Here is an 18,651-nt window from a genome sequence, read left to right as displayed (position 1 = left end):
GTGGTTTTGGAACAAATTGACACATTCAACAGTAATAAACCACAGGACCAGAGGGTATTCACTCAAGAGTTCTGAAGGAAATCAAATATGAAATTGCAAAACTATTAACTATGGTATGTAACCTATCACTTTAGCAAGCCTCTGTACCAGATGATTGGAGGGTAGTTAATGTAACACCGATTTAAAAAAAAAAAAAGTCTCCAGAAGCAATTACAGGCCAGTAAGCCTAACTTCAGTACCAGGCAAATTGATTGAAACTACAGTAAAGAACAGACACATCATTAAACACGATCTGTTAGGGAAGAGTCAACATGGCTTCCGTAAGGGGAAAATCATGCCTCACCAATCTATTAAAATTATTTGAGGGTGTCAACAAACACATGGACAAGGGTGACCCAGTGGATATAGTGCACCTGGACATTCAGGGCTTGGCTACACTTACAAATTTGCAGCGCTGCAGCAGGGTGTGAAAACACACCCTCTCCAGCGCTGCAAATTGCGGCGCTGCAAAGCGCCAGTGTAGTCAAAGCCCCAGCGCTGGGAGCGCGGCTCCCAGCACTGCCCGTTATTCCCCACAGGGAGGTGGAGTACGGACAGCGCTGGGAGAGCTTTCTCCCAGCGCTGGCGCTTTGACTACACTTAGCGCTTCAAAGCGCTGCCGCGGCAGCGCTTTGAAGTGTAAGTGTAGCCAAAGCCTTAGAAAGCCTTTGACAAGGTCCTTCACCAAAGGCTCATAAGCAAAGTAAGCTATCATGGGATAAGAGGGAAAGTCCTCTCCTGGATCAGCAACTGGTTAGAAACAGGAACAAATGGTAGGAATAAATGGTCAGTGTTCATGTGGAGAGAGGAAAAGAGCAGGGTCTTCCAAAGATCTGTATTGGGATCAGTACTGTTCAACATATTCATAAGTGATCTGGAAAAGGGGTAAACTGTGAGGTAACAACATTTGCAGATGACACAAAATGACTCAAAATAGTTAAGCCCACAGCAGATTGCAAAGAGCTACAAAGGGATCTCACTAAACTGGGTGACTGAGCAACGAAATGGCAGATGAAATTCAATATTGATAAATGCAAAGTAATGCACATTGTAAAACAATCTCAACTACACATACAAAATAATGGGGTCTAAATTAACTGTTACTACTCAAGGAACAGTTCTTGGAGTCAGCACAGATAGCTCTCTGAAAACATCCGCTCAATTTGCATCAGCAGACAAAAAAGCCAACAATGTTAGGAAGCATTAGGAAAAGGATAGATAATAATGCAGAAAATATCATAATGCCACTAGATAAATCCATGGCACGCCCACACCTTGAATACGGCATGCAGTTTTAGTTGCTCCATCTCAAAAAAGGTATGTTAGAAATGGAACAAGTACAGAGAAGTGCAACAAAAATGATTAGGGGTATGGAACAGCTTGCGTATGAGGAGAGATTAAAAGGAGACGACTAAGGGGAGATATGCTAGAGGCCTATAAAATCATAAATGATATGGAGAAAGAAATAGGGAAGGCTTATTTACCCCTTTGTGTAGCACAAGAACTAGGGGTCACACAACTAAATTAATCAGCAGCAGGTTTAAAACAAGCAAAAGCAACTACTTCTTCATATAATGCACAGTCAACCTGTGGAACTCATTGGCAAAGGATGTTGTGAAGGCCGAATTATAACCAGGTTCAAAAAAGAATTAGATAAGTTCATGGAGGACAGGTCCATCAATGACTGTTAGCCAAGGTGCCTAAATCTCCAACTGCCAGAAGCTGGGACTGGACAATGGGATGGATCACTCAAAATAAGAGTTACCTATTTAAGATCCACTCATCCTCCTCACTGTTTTTGCCAACCATTTGAATTGCTCCCCCCCCCGGAAAGTTCAGCTAGGAAATCTCTGGTACAAAGCCCAAGTATCATTGTCAGTATTTACAGTTCTCCCCCAGCAGCAGGAGGAGATTGGGCCAGACCCAGCTCAGGTTGCAGGGTCCCGGCGTACTCCAGTGAAGCATTCTGTAAAGCAGAGTCTCCCAGAGGAAAAAGGAAACAAAGAGAGCAACTTTAGCTGCTACTAGTTTATTTCTGCAATGCCTGATGTTCATTGAGTCACACTTCAATGCTCAGAGCCCTGAAAACACTGCTTTTGAGGTGACATTTGTAGTTGCCTCATTACTCTTTTCAAAAGAGTTTTGCATCAAAGAGACAGATCTTCAAACAGCAGACACATGTACACATATACAATAACTTATTAACAGCCACACAGGAAATGGAACCACTATGAGCTGCTGGTACTGAAATAAGCAAAGCAGCTGTGTGAACAGCAAACACTGCACCAAGGTGACTGCACAGGCTGTCGTGCATTTTATGCTGCTGGGGAGTAATGAAAGGGCTGGTGTTCTATTCATAAACCCGAGTGGGCTTTTCAGAAATTTACTTTCCCCTTCCACCTTGCACTGTAACAGGACAGATCTGGCTGAGTCCTACCTTCGTGTTCCTTTTCAGTTGTTCCGATTTTTTTTATCTTCTTTGGAGACTTCATGAAGAGTGGGAAGATAGTTCTCAGACCCAGGATGTCAACAAACTTGTGACAGTTGTCTGTGCCCTCGGGTCCAATCATGGCATGGTCCAGTACCTTCAGAGCACTGCTGCGAGAGATCTTTTTTTCTCTGTGAAAAGAAAATACCCGTGTTCAGAATCGGAGTGATGCACAGAGCTATGGAGTAAAGCTTCATTTATAGAAGTCTGAAGAGACTGTGTGAAAAGGCAAAATTAACATGGCAAAACCAAGTGAGAAGAGTCTATACACAAATTCCTCTAAGTGTCTTGTTTTGCGATAAGCAGAAGTGTTAGCTCCCTGGATCTCTCCCTTTCAAATCAACAATGAGGGCAAAATAGCCTTCATGCTCTTCTGCTACAACAAAAGCGGTCTACCTCCAGATTGTCTTACAAGAGGCCACCCGAAGAGCATGGTGTGCAGCACATGGAACCAGGTACTGTTACACCGTAAGGACCAGGATTCAAATTTAGTGTGAGGTCAGCTGAGAGGACATGAGTAGAGTAACCTCCGTTGGGTTCCTGCTGGACAAGAGTCCATATCATGAAAGCAAGGAAGGGTTCCTGGTGACGGTCACAAAACCACCACTAAACCTGCCACATTCAGAGGCAAATGGAGAAGGCACCTCTTTGTGCAGGCTTTCCCACAGCAGTATGCTTGTTTTCACAGCCCCATGCACAGGCTGGCCGATGGAGGGGGCAAAGGGGGCAATTGCCCAGGGGCCCTGGCGATTTAAAAGGACCCAGGGGCCCCCGGCTGCTGCCGGCAGCACAGCAGCACTAAGGCAGGTTTCCTGCCCGCCCTCGCTCCGCGCCGCTCCCAGAACCAGCGGGAAAGCCCTGCGGCCCTGGTGTTTTCATGCACTGCCCCCACCCCGAGCACTGACTCCGCAGCTCCCATTGGCCAGGAACTTCAGTCAATGGGAGCTGCAGGGGCACGTGGAGACCTCCTGGGGTCCCCACCTAGGATCTGCTGCCAGAGGGATGTGCCGGTCTCTTTCGGGAGCCACCCGAGGTAAGCGCTGACCCCCGGACTCCCTCCTGCACCCCAACACCCCCTGCCCCATCCCAGAACCCACACCCAAACTCCCTCCCAGAGCCCACCCCACACACCCAAACTCCTTCCTGGAGCCTGCACCCCAAAACCCTGCCCCGGCCTGGTGAAAGTGAGTGAGGGTGGGGAAGAGCGAGCGACGGAGGGAGGGGGGATGGAGTGAGCAGAGGCGGGGCCTCGGAGAAGGGGTGGGGGCTCAGTGCCGGGGGCAGGGCAAGTGTCTTTGGGTTTGCATGATTAGACAGTTGGCAACCCTACCGGGCGGGCATGGGGAAGCCCTGGCTGTGCCAGAACAGCGTGCCCAGCAGTGCAGCCTGCAGCTCGCTTGACACCAGCCCGCACAGGTGCAGCACTGCCCAAATGTCAGGCGGAGCGTGGACACAGCTTGTGCGTGCGTGGGGACCCACTGACTGTTCTGCCCTGGGGCCCAGAACTGCTGTCAGCGGGCCTGCCCGTTCATCTGAAAAGACCATCGACCTGCTTCTTGGTGGCAGGGAAGAGAGAGAGAAAAACTGATTAACTATAGGGAGGCTCTCAGATATGCTAGAGATGAGGACCATAGGAATACCGGGAGAGACAGATGTACCACAACTGCACTTATAGGGTATCGAAAAATAAACTGCCTGGCACAAATTGACCCCAAAAAATAACAGAACTGTTAAATATATTTTCTACGCAGAGTAATATTTAATAAGAGTCCAGTCCTCAAAGTGTTACGCTAGGCACCTTAGAATGTCCCCACAAGGTTATAAACCGACCTCTCTCTTAGCAATGAAGGAGGCTTGAAAACTCTTAACACGTGCTGCACTCACCTGAGCTGGGAATCTGGCTCTCGCTATGATGAGATGTAAAAATTTTATTAAGATGATGTTTTAAAAAAAGTGAACGGTACAGAGTTTAAGCAAAGAAGTTTCTGGTTATTAGGGAATAAGGTACAAGATTACTAAAGACATGTTTCGGTGCCTGCATCTAGTATGTTCTGTTCATGCTAATCACCATGGAAACAGTTCAGAGCAGGAACCATAACTTGGGAGAAACTTCTGTTTCTTGGGGTACCACACACAGACTAAGTCAGCATTTAAATAATTAAAGAATAAACTTGACGTTTCCCCCACAAGAGATAGTGGAATCAATAATCGTTACCATTCCATAAAGCAACTTTTTGGGCTAAAGCGGAATCAAGAGTCTTTACCACATATGCCAAGTTCCCAGTTTGGCCTTTCTATGACCACAGTTAACAACATCAATAGCAATGAACACACTACAGCTTTTCCTGTTAGGGTGAAGTCAAATGTAGCAGAGAAAACTCAGTCACCTGAAATCATGTCTTGGAGGGAAGCAGAGGGATTTTCAGCTATTTGGCCTTAACAGGAATTTATAATTTTAATATTTGCAATTCACATCGTAGGCAGGTACCTCAGAAGTAGTATTTTAAATTCTATGCATCTCACATCAGCAACATAATTGACCACAATAGATTTGAGACATTTAACAAAATCTGTGAAACATGAACTGCGAAAGGCGCCACGGAAACGTTTAGCTAGCAGACCAAGTGGATCAGATGAACACACGCAGGGACAACACAACCGGAAGACAAAAGAATCCATGCAGCCCCTTCCAGCCCATGCTGCAGAACACTGAGGGGCTGGCAAGAATGCATACTCAGGGTCCAAGTCTGCATCCCCATCATACCCCAAACCACAATGAAACCTGACAAGCCCTTAATTGGTAAAAATTTTCACTGCTCTTAACAGGCACATACAAACAGAGCAGACCACTAGTCCATCTAGTACAGCGGCCCCCAACGTGGTGCCCGTCATCAAGAGGTGTCGCCGCCGAAATGCCGCCGAAAATCAGCAGCACTTCGGCGCAGACGCCTCTTGACGTTGCCGCTTCTCGACGGCATTTTGGTGGATGCTTGTCCACCAGCCATGGTCCTCGCTGGCTCGTTGTCCGGCGCCTGCCAGACAAAAAAGGTTGGGGACCACTGATCTAGTATATTATCCTCTCTCTGACAGCAGCCAGGATCAGATGCTTCAGAGAAAGGTGCAAGAAACCCCATAGCGGATACAGAATAGTATTTCTACAGTGGACGCTTCTTCCTAACCTCTGTGAATTAGTGGTTATCTTATGCCTGAAGCATGAAAGTATATAGCCCATCTAAAAAAAGTTACCCTGCCTAGTGTAACTGTGGATGTTTTCAATATCCATTAAATGTTCTTATATATTCTGCTAAGACCTGGGCCTTACTCATGCTAGTTATGCATTAAATTAAAAATATATAAATTGAGATATGGGGGTTCAACCTTTTCCCTGCCCTATCTGTTACCTGCACACCCTTCCCACTTCAAACTCTCCCTTGCACTCTGGGTCAAAGTAACAAAAAGCTAAAAAATAAAGTCCTTTTTTTGGCTGAATAGCCTAAGAAACATTTTCAGAGGGAAGTAATTGCCTATTGATCAGCATTTAGGCAGGTTGCACAGAGCTATCTCTGGAATATTCATTGGATTTAAGTTCAGGCTTTTAGAGATCAATAGCTGTTTGACTGGACTGTCTAGGGTTGATTTTATTTGAAATATTTATTCTACTGGAGGGCAAGTAGTTTATCTTAGTCTCATCTGGGTTTATTGAAGTATCTTTTAGCTGAGCACTAATTCAAACACAAGCAGACGTGCAGCCCACCAAATAGAGAGTGAGCTCAGTTTAAAAGAAGGACTAACGCACTACAATGCAGAGTCTCCCCATTGCACATAGCACCCTGTGGTTTATTCCTTTGCTGCTGTTCAACATAAGAGAAGTATCCTTTGTAAAGTCTATTTCTTTAAAAGGATTGTTGCCAAGGTTTTCCAGACCCCACATTAGCATAAATGTAAAGCCAATTATTATAAACCCTGTCTCTATACATCATCCTGTCTCTTATAAGCAGGGTTTCCTAGTGTCATTCAGTTCATCCCAATCCATCGCATCCCAGACATGCATCTCTCCCATTACATTACACAGAGGTCAGAGTACACATTGTGCAAAGCAGCCCCCCCCGAGCTGTAGTGTTATTTTTAATGGCAGCACTTACTGTCAGAGTAACAATCAACCTCCTGTGCACACCGCTTACGGACAAAGGCACTGTATGCATCTACCAGGGCCACTGCATGTGCTTTACATTTCTCCTTTCTAAAAGGTTTTCATGCTTCAAATTTGTATTTTCCCCGTATACATCAAGAGAAATAAATAATCATGGTTTTTGTAAAGGGAAATCATGTATCACCAATCTACTAGAATTCTTTGGGGAGGGGGGGTCAAGCAGCATGTGGACAAGGGGGATCCAGTGAGTATGTTGTATACAGTCACTTTGAGAATCATAGAACTGGAAGGGACCGAGAGGTCATCTAGTCCAGTCCCCTGCTACTCAAGGCAGGACTAAGTATTATCTAGACCATTCCTGACAGGTGTTTGTCCAACTTGCTCTTAAAAATCTCCAATGATGGAGACTCCACAACCTCCCGAGGCAATTTATTCCAGTGCTTAACCACCCTGTTAATAAGTTAGTAAGTTTTTCCTAATGTCCAACCTAAACCTCCCTTGCTGCAATTTAAGCCCATTGCTTCTTGTCCTATCCTCAGCGGTTAAGAAACAGTACAGCATGCTTGATGGACAAAGCCTGCGAGGCAAACACTGGGTAAAATGTCTATGCTTAATGAAAAAAGATTCAGCAAGGAGACTAATTCTAAGCTTTGAAGGGATCGTTGGGAACACCAGGACTAGTAAACAGATGAGAATGTTAAGAGCCATGAAAGATGCACCTTGAAAGGACTATAGACAAGCTCTGTGGAGCTGTGCACATGCAGACGCATTTGTCAGATTTTGTGCCTTGTACTGCTCACGTACCCTTGTTTGTGCTGCACAGTCAAAGAGGCTTTTGCACAGGTTAAGCAAAGCCACAGTGAATTTCTTCAGAATAGAAATGTCTGTCGTTCAAGCAATGGAAATCTCTGTGCACCTGCTGCATTTGTCTGTGTGTGCATGCCTGCACCTTCAGTTAATAACCAAGATAGATTCACTTTATTCTTGCTACACAACAGAGATCCCTCTCAATATGTCCCTTGAGAACACGGTGGTCGCTTCTCTTCCAAGCCCTAACAGGGTTTTACAGCAAAAGTAATAAGCCTCGTGTCAATGTTTTCAAGGAAGCTGACAACACAATTCTGGTTTTCTCCCTTTGTTGCCTTTTTAAGAGAACTGAACCTTTTTTGGCTCAAGGCAGCGCCTGAGATGCCACGCGGCATAAAGTGCTTCCTGGCCTGCAGAAACCTGAACTGTGCTGGAAGAAAGACTAACTGAATGTGACATTTCTAAACCTTCTGTGGTGGCCACCATCTTGCTGATAAATTATCTCGTTCGTGAGAGGCAGCCCAGAGCATAATCAAGGCTCCATGCCTGGGCACAAGGTGCATCCTCAAGCAATTCTATCTCCTCTAGGTCTCACCTTGTCTCAGACCTCTCTTCTGTCTCCACTGCCCACAGTTCAGTCACTCTCAATCCTCTATTCTCCTGCTTCGTCCATAACTGCCTTTTGCAAATCTGTTTATCCCCACCTCTGCAATATCAGCCATCTGCCCCTCTGCTGAAGTGCTCATCCAGGCCTCTATCTCCTCCTGATCTGACTGGTGCAACTCCCATCTCAATGACCCCCCACGCCCCAGACACAGATCACAGACTTCAAGAGCAGAATACTGCCACCCATCTTCCCAGACATACAAAGGGCGATGCCCACCGCAGGCGTGTCTTTGAATACCACTGTCGGCTCCCTATTAATTCAGGGCTCAGTTCAAAACTGCCATCATTACTGAAACAGTTGCCTCATGTGCATTGACTATTTCTTGTTTGCTCCCTCCTCTCATCAGCTACTCTTGCCATTGTCAGCACAAGAACTTTCTCTGCAGTTTCTGCCATATGGAATAGCCTTCCTGTGTCACTCTGCTTTGATTCGCCACGCCTTTTATTTGTAACTTTAACTATATTAACCCCGTGGAACATTTCAGCATCCATTTAGTTAAGCAGAATAAAGATGCATCATACAGAGGCCCAGTATATAAAGTCTGAAAATCAATTTCAGCTCTGCTTTAATAAGAACATTTGCCCAGTTTTTGTTGAATGTGTCACTTAAAAATACATTAACTGAAGACACTCAGCACTGACTATGGTTTGCTATTTAATGGGAGAGTAGATGAAGGCTGTGCATAGTCCCCAAGGGAAGTAAGAAAACAAGTTCACACAAGGTGCAAGTTTCCTTTGCTGGTGGATATATAGTCTTAAATCTCAGCATAAGTAACCCAGACCTGTTTTCATTCCTTTGTCATCCATGGGAATCTCTTGGGTCACTTTATCTGCTAAGCTAACCATTCAGCTGAAGGACACCACACTGTCTGGCAGCTCTGGATAGATATCTCACTAATGGAGCAGTTACACCAGTGATACAGACCTGCTAACGTGCTTGGAAGCACTAGACAAAGAATGTAACATGTGCCTAGGAAATAGCCAGGAGTCAAGCCACAGAACATTCCTACCTAGCTCTCCTCTCTCCCACACCAGGTGAACGAAAAACGTTAGAACAACTTGGGACTTGTTAGACCTTGGGCGGGTGTAAGGGGGGGGGACTACATACACTTAACATTTCTTAAACTTCTTCAAACTTAAGCTAAAAAACACCCCCTGAAAAAAACAAAACAACAACAAAGGAACCAGCTGCAGGAATATAAAGAGCATGCAGTCAGAAGTCCAGCAACAGAGTGGGGACAAGCCAGTTAATTGCACCCAATGCAGCATGTATGATTACCTGTCCTATGGGCAGATGGCGTACGTGTGCGTTCGGTGCAAGGCGCTCCTGGCCCTCAGAGACCGTGTACGGGCTTTGGAGACCAGGGTGGCTGAACTGGAGGAGCATTTCAGAGAATGCTACCATAAATATATAGAGCTAGACCTATCTCATAGAACTGGAATGGACCCCTAACGGTCATCGAGTCCAGCCCCCTGCCTTCACTAGCAGGACCAAGTACTGATTTTGCCCCAGATCCCTAAATAGCCCCCTCAACGATTGGACTCACAACCCTGGGTTTAGCAGGCCAATGCTCAAACCACCGAGCTATCCCTCCCCAGGAGAACCGTATGGTGACTTGCCTGCCTGGTGCGAAGGTTGTGGATCTCTCGGACGATAAGGCCATTATGGAAAAACTAAATGAATTCTTTGCTCTTTGAATTCGGTCTTCACGCTTGAGGATGTTAGGGAGATTCCCAAACCTGACCCATTCTTTTTGGTGACAAATCTGAGGAACTGTCTCAGATTGAGGTATCATTAGAGGAGGTTTTGGAACAAATTGATAAACTAAACAGTAATAAGTCACCAGGACCAAGTGGTTTTCACCCAAGAGTTCTGAAGGAATTCAAATGTGAAATTGCAGGACTACTAACTGTAGTCTGTAACCTATCATTTAAATCAGCTTCTGTACCAAATGACTGGAGGATAGCTAATGTGACACCAATTTTTAAAAAGGGCTCCAGAGGTGACCCCAGCAATTACAGGCCACTAAACCTAACTTCAGTACCAGGCAAACTGTATGAAACTATAGTAAAGAACAAAATTGTCAGGCATATAGATGAACATAATTTGTTGGGGAAGAGTCAACATGGTTTTTATAAAGGGAAATCATGCCTCACCAATCTACTAGAATTCTCTGAGGGGGTCAACAAGTATGTGGACTATGGGGATCCAGTAGATATAGTGTACAGTAACTCATCGCTTAACGTTGTAGTTATGTTCCTGAAAAATGCTACTTTAAGCGAAACAATGTTAAGCGAATCCAATTTCCCCATAAGAATTTTTGTAAATGGGGGGGGTTAGGTTCCAGGGAAATTTTTTTCTCCAGACAAAAGACTATTACACACACACATGCACAGTATAAGTTTTAAACAATTTAATACTGTACACAGCAATGATGATTGTGAAGCTTGGTTGAGGTGGTGGAATCAGAGGGTGGAGGGGGGGGGGGAGTGGGAATATTTCCCAGGGAATGCCTTACTGCTAAATGATGAACTAGCACTTGGCTGAGCCCTCAAGGGTTAACACATTGTTAATGTAGCCTCACACTCTACAAGGCAGCATGAATGGAGGGAGGGGAGACAGCATGGCAGAGAGAAACAGACACACACCTTGTGTGTGAGAGATGTGCATTGCCCCTTTAAGTACGCTGACCCCACTTTAAGTACACTGCCTTTTTAAGTAGATCAGCAAGTTGAGACAGCAGCTGCTAACAGCAAGCTCCCTCCGTCCTGAGCCCTGTCGTGTGTCCCGCCCCGCCCCCCCCCGTGTGTCATCAGCATGGACACTTGTCCTCCAGAATGGTGGTTGAAACATGAAGAGACCATATGAATCTTTAGCGCATCTGGCACATAAATACCTTGCAACGCCAGCTACAAAAGTGCCATGCAAATGCCTGTTCTCACTTTCAGGTGACATTGTAAACAAGAAGAGGGCAGCATTATCTCCTGCAAATGTAAACAAACTTGTTTGTCTGAGTGATTGCCTAAACAAGAAGCAGGACTGAGTGGACTTGTAGACTCTAAAGTTTTACATTGATTTGTTTTTTAATGCAATTTTTTTCTTTACATAATTCTATGTTTGTAAGTTCAACTTTCATGATAAAGAGATTGCACTACAGTACTTGTGTTAGGTGAACTGAAAAATTTTTCTTTGGTTTTTTACAGTGCAAATATTTGTAATCAAAAATAAAGTGAGCACTGTACACTGTAAAATATTTAAATAAACGATATTCTATTATTGTTTAATTGCATGATTGATCGCGATTAATTTTTTTAATCGCTTGACAGCCCTAAAAAAAAACCAAACCATACCAAAAAGGTGTTAAGAAACATGCATTAGAAATGGGAATCAAAGGACATGTCCGCAGCACAGAAAGAGTGAACTGAGTATGTTCAAGTTCTTTCATATCCTTTAAGAGAGAAGTAATTATTTTACTGTTAGTGAGAGCCCATAGAAAGTGGAACAGAACAGACAGCACAGATGACAGCAATAAAAGCTCCCACTCGGTGCCTTTAACCTTGAGCTACAGGAACCACTTTTAGCGAGCGGTGAGTAGTTTGCTCTCCAGGCCCAGCTAGTCACTGCTCCCTCTGAAACGTGCAACAAGGAGACAAATCAATGCCCCGTGTGATGGTGGTTTGGGGACGTGAACATCTGTCTACTAGAAGGAATCAGGCAGAACACCAACTCCTGTTGCCAGGTCAAAAACAGCCAGGCGACAATGACTTCTGGCTGCTGCTGACCTGCACTGGATTTGAATAGTTCAAGGCTCCGCCCCACAAGCAATCCAGTCCCCTTTATCATTGACTAACATGCAAATCCAGAGCCCTGCTCAAGCTTTGATAAGTCCTACTTTTCCCCTTTCACCACTTCGGGTGAGGAGCCATATTTCCAAAACTGCAACTCCTTTCACAGACTGAAGCAACACCACAGATGTTGATGGCGGTTTAATTGTGCTCTGCCCTTCATTGCTCCTTTATGGCCACTAAAAAAAGAAAAGTGTCAAGGGAAAAATTTCCCCCTCGTCACAGCATTCCAGCTAGGATCCTGGTGAAGAAGATGGTAAACATCGCAGTCCAAAAAAGGGAAAAAAGCCATTAAAAATCCAAATGGTAATTCCTACCCACGTGGCACAAGTACTCCAGATATTTAGTTCCGCAAGACTAGCTTAGCCACTTAGCATTAGAAACAACCCACAGGCAGGGGGAGGCTTCCCCCTTGTCCTTGGCGTTGGAGCTTTTTTTAATTAGCCTTAAGAAAACACAGCGTTCCTATCTGAACAATCCACGTTTCTGGATATTTATTCAGCTCCCCACTGCTGCACATTACCCAGCCATACACTGCAGGAATACATCATTTCTCATTGGCATTTGCTAGCAGCCTCCACAGGCAGCTCAGCGCACCAGGCAGAACTGGACAGAGAGCCTACTCAACATGCAATTGTGAGGCTTGGGCAGAGCCCGTCAAGTCAGAGCAGATACGCTTCACCAGCAAAGAGGGGAGGAGGAGGACTGGAGAGTTACGGTGTGACACAAAACGTGCATGGACAGGAAATGCACATTTATATTCATTTCCCAAAAGCAGTTTCACCTCAGCTTTCACAAAAACACCCTTACCAACCTGGTCAATCAATGTTGCGAGGATAACATCTGGATACAAAGAAAAGCACTCTGTTCAGAGGCCCCCACAACCTGTAGTCTGTTTTTGTTGGAGTCCAAATTCTTAGTGGGTTAGTGGATTGACCTATAGTGTTCTTTCACCTGGTTTTCCAGGACAGAATTATACTTGCATCTTCCAGCAGCTACTTTATCTCAGTAATGCCTCACTAGGGGAAGTTTCACCCAAAAAAATAAATTAAAAAAAAAATCATTTTTTGCATAAAATTCAGAACTGGGATTGTTACACAGAACTATCAGGGATGTGAGATGGATGGAGCATTATATCAGTGAGATATTCAGATGTGAGAGAGGGGACTGGATGGAGAAACAAGCACATTAAGAATCTCTGGCTAGATCAAAGGGGAGTATTGCGTTGGGACAAAGAGGTATCACCCAAAAAGGAATGTGTCCGCCAAACTAGTACCGTATTTTCCGGCGTATAAGGTGACTGGGCATATAAGACGACCCCCTAATTTTACAGTTAAAACATAGGTTTTGGCCTATACTCGCCGTATAAGACTACCCCCCCTTCCGAGGGGGGGAGCCCAGAGCCTTTTAAATCCCAGCCGCGGCGGGGAGTCAGAGGGCTCTGGGCTGCCCGCTGCGGCGGGGAGCCCAGAGGCTTTTAAATCCCAGCCGCGGCCGGGAATCAGAGGGCTCTGGGCTGCCTGAAACCGCGGGGAGCCAGAGCCCTTTAAATCCCAGCCGCAGCGGGGAATCAGAGGGCTCTGGGCTGCCCGCTGCGGCGGGGAGCCCAGAGGCTTTTAAATCCCAGCCGCGGCCGGGAATCAGAGGGCTCTGGGCTGCCTGAAACCGCGGGGAGCCAGAGCCCTTTAAATCCCAGCCGCAGCGGGGAGTCAGAGGGCTCTGGGCTGCCCGCTGCGGCGGGGAGCCCAGAGCCTTTTAAATCCCAGCCGCGGCCGGGAATCAGAGGGCTCTGGGCTGCCCGCTGCGGTGGGGAGCCCAGAGGCTTTTAAATCCCAGCCGCGGCCAGGAATCAGAGGGCTCTGGGCTGCCCGCTGTTTATACCCAGCGTATAAGACGACTCCCGATTTTTGGGGGTTGTTTTTTAGTATAAAAAGTCGTCTTATACGCCGGAAAATACGGTACCTGGATTGATTACAGGTGCATTTAGCAACCAGCTGGCAGGGAGACACCACCCAATTTGTTTCACTAGCGGTTGTACTTGTTGATGCTGCTGGACCGAAGAGGCAGAGCATGAGGACGGAGGTGTCTGGACACAATGAGAATGAGATCGAGAAGTCAGATATGTACCTGAGCATGAGGTTCATCAGCTGTAGCCCCTCCCCTTTCAGGAAGCGATCTCGGTTGGAGCTCAACATTAGACAGGAACAGAGAGAGTCAAACAGGTTCTCCATCATTTCCTGCTCCTCGGCCGTGCTTGGATTGTGTCGTTTAAACACCTGCATGGCAAAGAGAGCAAAAAAATGTAAGCCCTTACTTGGTTGCATATGAACACTGACATCAAACACAAATTAACATTTTGCAGGGCAAAGCTTCAGAGTTTAACTTGTAAATTACAATTTTGCATAAGCCTGCAACTGTGATGGTAGCAACCACCCTCTCGGTGCATTACCCCCCATATCTCTGCGCCTCTCTCATTCCATTTGGTGTGACTGACTGTTATTGCCATGGCCCAAATGGCTGCTAGCAAATGGGATTCGATCGAAAGCACAACAGGAGGGTGTGCTGGAAAAATGGAATCAGGTTGGTTACCTGACCTATAGTGCAATGAGGATACAGCTGATTACCAGAGGCACAACTGCTGCTGACTGTGTGCTCAGATGACCTCTTCTTTGTACTAGTTTGTGTGTACTAACGAAATCTATGATCACTTCAAATAGCCAACCTACCACCACCCCACTAGCATCCCTCAATAGTCACTTATGCCATTCCTGACCTCCTCCCAACCAGCCTCTGCCCAACAATTCCACATAATTGTTAGTTTTTCCTGATTTTTTTTTTCTTCTGCACCCCAAAGACAAGGCCTCCCCTGTTGTCACTAGCCTTTACTCCTGTTTTTTTGCTTAATTTCTTCCTCAACCCTTCTCTGTATGCAAGCCTCAATGACTACGATACAGCTGAACAGACCTTGATAGTGAACACCAGAAGTAGTTGTTGAGTGAAGTAAATATAAGCCTGACCCTAGACCTTACCCACGCACGTCACCATCACTTCAGCGAACAAGTAGTAGTTAAGGATACAAAGCTGAGTAAACCCCCTTAAAAGGGCAAATAGGCAATGCAGTCTAGTGCACTGAGCAGAGGATGCCAGGAGCACCCGAGTTCTAATCCTCACTTTACCTTCAAGTCTTGATGTAGCTTTAGGTAAACCTTTAACTTCTGTCGTGCCTCAGTACTAACAGCTCTAAAATGGGGACAACCCCCACCTGTCTTGGAGGGTGAGCTCCCGGTGGAAGTTTCTAAAGTACTATGAAAGTGCTGAAGAGTGAGCATTATAATGCAACAATGTATACAAGCTGCCAAGACAGAACAATACCTAGCATCTGTTCCACTCCTGCTACTATTTTTGCTCATCACTATTTTCAACCCCAATCAGTGAGTCTCTCAATGGCAGACCAGAAGCACATGAATTACTCACAGATAACTGCTGAAGCAGCACATCGATCCCATCCAGCTCCCCAAGCAATTCCCTGTTGTCTAGAGGGGAAAAAAAGAGAGGAAAAAATGAAGCTAACTGTCAGATTTTACAGCCGTCTAACACTGATACATCAGCAAACAAAATCAATCCAGCTTGACAGAGTACAAAAGCTGCAGAGAGAAAGAGAGAGAAAGCAAGGGGAAGCCAGAGGCAGAAGACTGCTGTCATGATCTGAAACAAGCCTGGATCCTATCCTAACAGAATATCAATACCAGGGCTGCATCTCACCATCATTATTCTGGAGCAGAATGGCCAGCACCTCACTGCAGTACAGCTTGTTGGCATCAAAAGGCATCTTTGCCTGTTGGAGAAAACAAGGATGAGAAACCCCTCAGGGGCACTGCTCTGGGTGTTTATTTTGATTTAGAGAACGTGCTAAGCAGATCACGCAAGACATGAGCAACGATTAAAACAAAACAAACAGCAATAATCTTATAATCTGATTCAGTGCCAAGAAAAAAAATTAATTCTTCTCACTGATTTAAAAAAAAAGCAATCAAATCAACTCTGATCCCTGCCGATATCCTCAGAGGCAAAAGCTTGTGTATGCAAGTATGCCTGGCAGTGGGCTTGGAAAGTCTACAAACATGGGCGCATACAGGGAGAAATGTGTTAGGACAGATTTTCCATACCCACTTACAGAAATAGAGATTATACACAGGTCTGTACGCACGTATCCTCACCCCAGTGTGAACAACCTATACCCACCTCACCAGGAACTGAATTGGGGTCAACTGAATCACAGTAAAGCTACCCAGTGGCAAACACTGACCTCACACACCTGGACAAAGGCCTGAGATGCATCAAGCAGGGCAGCATGCAAGACTCTGGCACTGCCCCGGCCCACACTGTATCGGGGCTTGGGGCCCAATCCCACACCTTGCACGAACACTGCAGTCACTTGGACACGATGAAAGCGAACAGCCCGGAACTTTTTTTCTTGGAAGAAAGGCAAGACCCTTGGATGGGATCATGAATCGTGCTCAACCCCCCAGTGTTACCTACCAAGCAGTTTCATTGGAGGGAACGTTACAGACTGGCCAGTAACAGTTCAGAAGCACTAATGTGGGTCAGTTCACTAAAGGCGTTTACAAAACAGGCAGCCTCCTTTAGGGCTTTTACTTTCCACTGCCTGGCCATTAATCTTCCCTTGAACACAGAGAAAATAGTAACACAAAAAGGGTTAGCTTTAAAACAGTGTTTGTCACCAGCCACGCTCTGCCTGCCACACACGGCTACCTGCAGCGTCACTAAGGGAGCAGTCACCACGCAAGGTGTCGTCTGCACCAATCATCTCAGTCTGTTGCCACATTAGAGAGAACAAAAGACTAATATCTGGTGCCAATAACGAACAGGAGGACGCACCAAGGGGCACCAATGTACTCGTTCCACTAAGCCTTTCCCCCCGAAAGATCCCAAAGCGCTCTACAGACTGCAGCTCTTCATACCAATCCAGCTCTGGAGATGGGGCATGGCAGCCATTCTGGGCCATCTGTAAGAGTAACCAATGAAATCGGGGCATTCCTCCTCCCTGGTGAGACAGGCTGTGTCTGACCCACACTCCTGGATGATACACACACTACACACTAGCAACCCAATACAATTTTTATGAGGAAGTAAATATAACTTCTCCCCTTGAGGGCGTTTTGATGGCCAGAATGCAAGTAACTAAGTTAGAAACCAGAGTTCACATATCTTTACTCTTGTGAAAGAGCCAGGTCTCTTTAGAGATCTCTGGCCAGAGCCTTTGTCCAACATCTCCTCCTGAGGATGGGACCTCCAGCAGCAGAGCCCTTACCACATATTGAGGCACTGGCCTAACACTCTTCTCCTGGAACCGGCACTATCTACTAACTCACCAACGCCACTTCTTGGGAAAAACAAGATTCTGCTTGCAGGTGCTGACTGGAGGAAGACTTCCTATGCTTATCCCAGCCCACGACGTGGTCCTGGACCAGCACGTCTGTTTGCATGCAAAGGGATAACGCACTTGGCTCAAAAGAAGCCTGAATGCGTTCGGGGAATAAATCAGCAGGATGCTCTCGAGGACTGTGATGCAACTGAACAGATTGAGGGCTCGCTCACTGACACAAAAAAGGGAACCAAAGCCCACACAAAGCAGGGAAGGTATTTCCCATCCAACACTGAAGCAATGGGAGGGGGCAGGCGTGTGTCTGCGGGGGCAGAAATGGTCAAATCAGCCAAGTATTGCCAAAAGCAAAGGTCACTGAATGAAATTTCATTAGTGTGCACCTTCCCCCAGTGACAGCTGTAAACAAAAGCAAACACTGCCTGACCACATTGCACTTACGCCCCGCAGAAATTAAAACATGTCAGAATGAAGACAATGCCTGCCTTCGGCACCAGGCTCGCCAGCCTGTCAGCGGTCACGTCTGGCTGCACTAACCAGGGGAATCCAAGTGGTGATTATTTTGCTTTCCTAAGTTTCTAAGTCTTTCAGCTGTCAGAGTAATTACATAGCAGAGAGGAGGTCTGCATTTAGTACATACCTGCCTGGAATACAATTAGCTTTACATTTTTTTTGTTTGTTTTTAGCCAAAAGAAACATAATTATGTTACCACCTGCAGTCAGAAATTATAGGTTACTTCTGCTAACAACTACGTAAGGGACACAGAGGAACATTTGCAGACTTATACAATTGGTGGAATATATTTTGTGGTTCAGTTGCCTTTTGACTACTAAGGTGTTCTGGGGTGGAGGGGAGAGAGGAGGAGGTTCTCCACTGCTAGAGGTGCTAATTTTCGAACAACACAAAGGCAAGGACTTGACCACTAGCACATCCTCAGCATATGAACAGAGCTGTTAACTTACTCGCTGCAGCAGCACCCCCACAACCCCCTTTTTAAGGGAGACTCACCTGCTATTTCATACAGGATGTTTTCATGCACTCGCCATTGTTTTCAATAGACTCTTCAAGGTTAACAACATCTCAGCATTTTCCTTGTGGGCATCCAAGCACTGAACCCTTCTTAAACTTACCCCAGCCCAAGGTGGGTCTTGGCCAAACACTTCTTGGCATGCAAAGGATTAAGTACTTGGCTCCTCTTTTGACGTAATTATTTCCCCTTCCTACCCCCTACTGGTTGGTTTTTTTTGCAG

At 45.9% G+C, this 18,651-nt stretch overlaps 1 protein-coding gene across 3 annotated transcripts in view; it reads right to left on the bottom strand.

The window, feature by feature from the left end:
- CTNNBL1 (catenin beta like 1) overlaps positions 1–18,651 on the bottom strand; it is an 89,700-nt gene that overhangs the window by 36,931 nt on the left and 34,118 nt on the right. For all 3 annotated transcript variants that reach the window (XM_044985545.1, XM_044985547.1, XM_044985546.1), the window contains exons 8-11: positions 15,759–15,831; positions 15,471–15,529; positions 14,124–14,272; positions 2,477–2,658 (exon numbers count right to left, since the gene is read on the bottom strand). In XM_044985545.1, the coding sequence (XP_044841480.1) occupies positions 2,477–2,658; positions 14,124–14,272; positions 15,471–15,529; positions 15,759–15,831 (463 nt within the window). The remainder of the gene's footprint in view (positions 1–2,476; positions 2,659–14,123; positions 14,273–15,470; positions 15,530–15,758; positions 15,832–18,651) is intronic.

Source organism: Mauremys mutica, chromosome 13 (assembly GCF_020497125.1).
Source record: "Mauremys mutica isolate MM-2020 ecotype Southern chromosome 13, ASM2049712v1, whole genome shotgun sequence".
NCBI lineage: Eukaryota > Metazoa > Chordata > Testudines > Geoemydidae > Mauremys > Mauremys mutica.
Note: the sequence above shows the minus strand (reverse complement) of the source record. Positions and strands in the feature narration are given on the sequence as shown.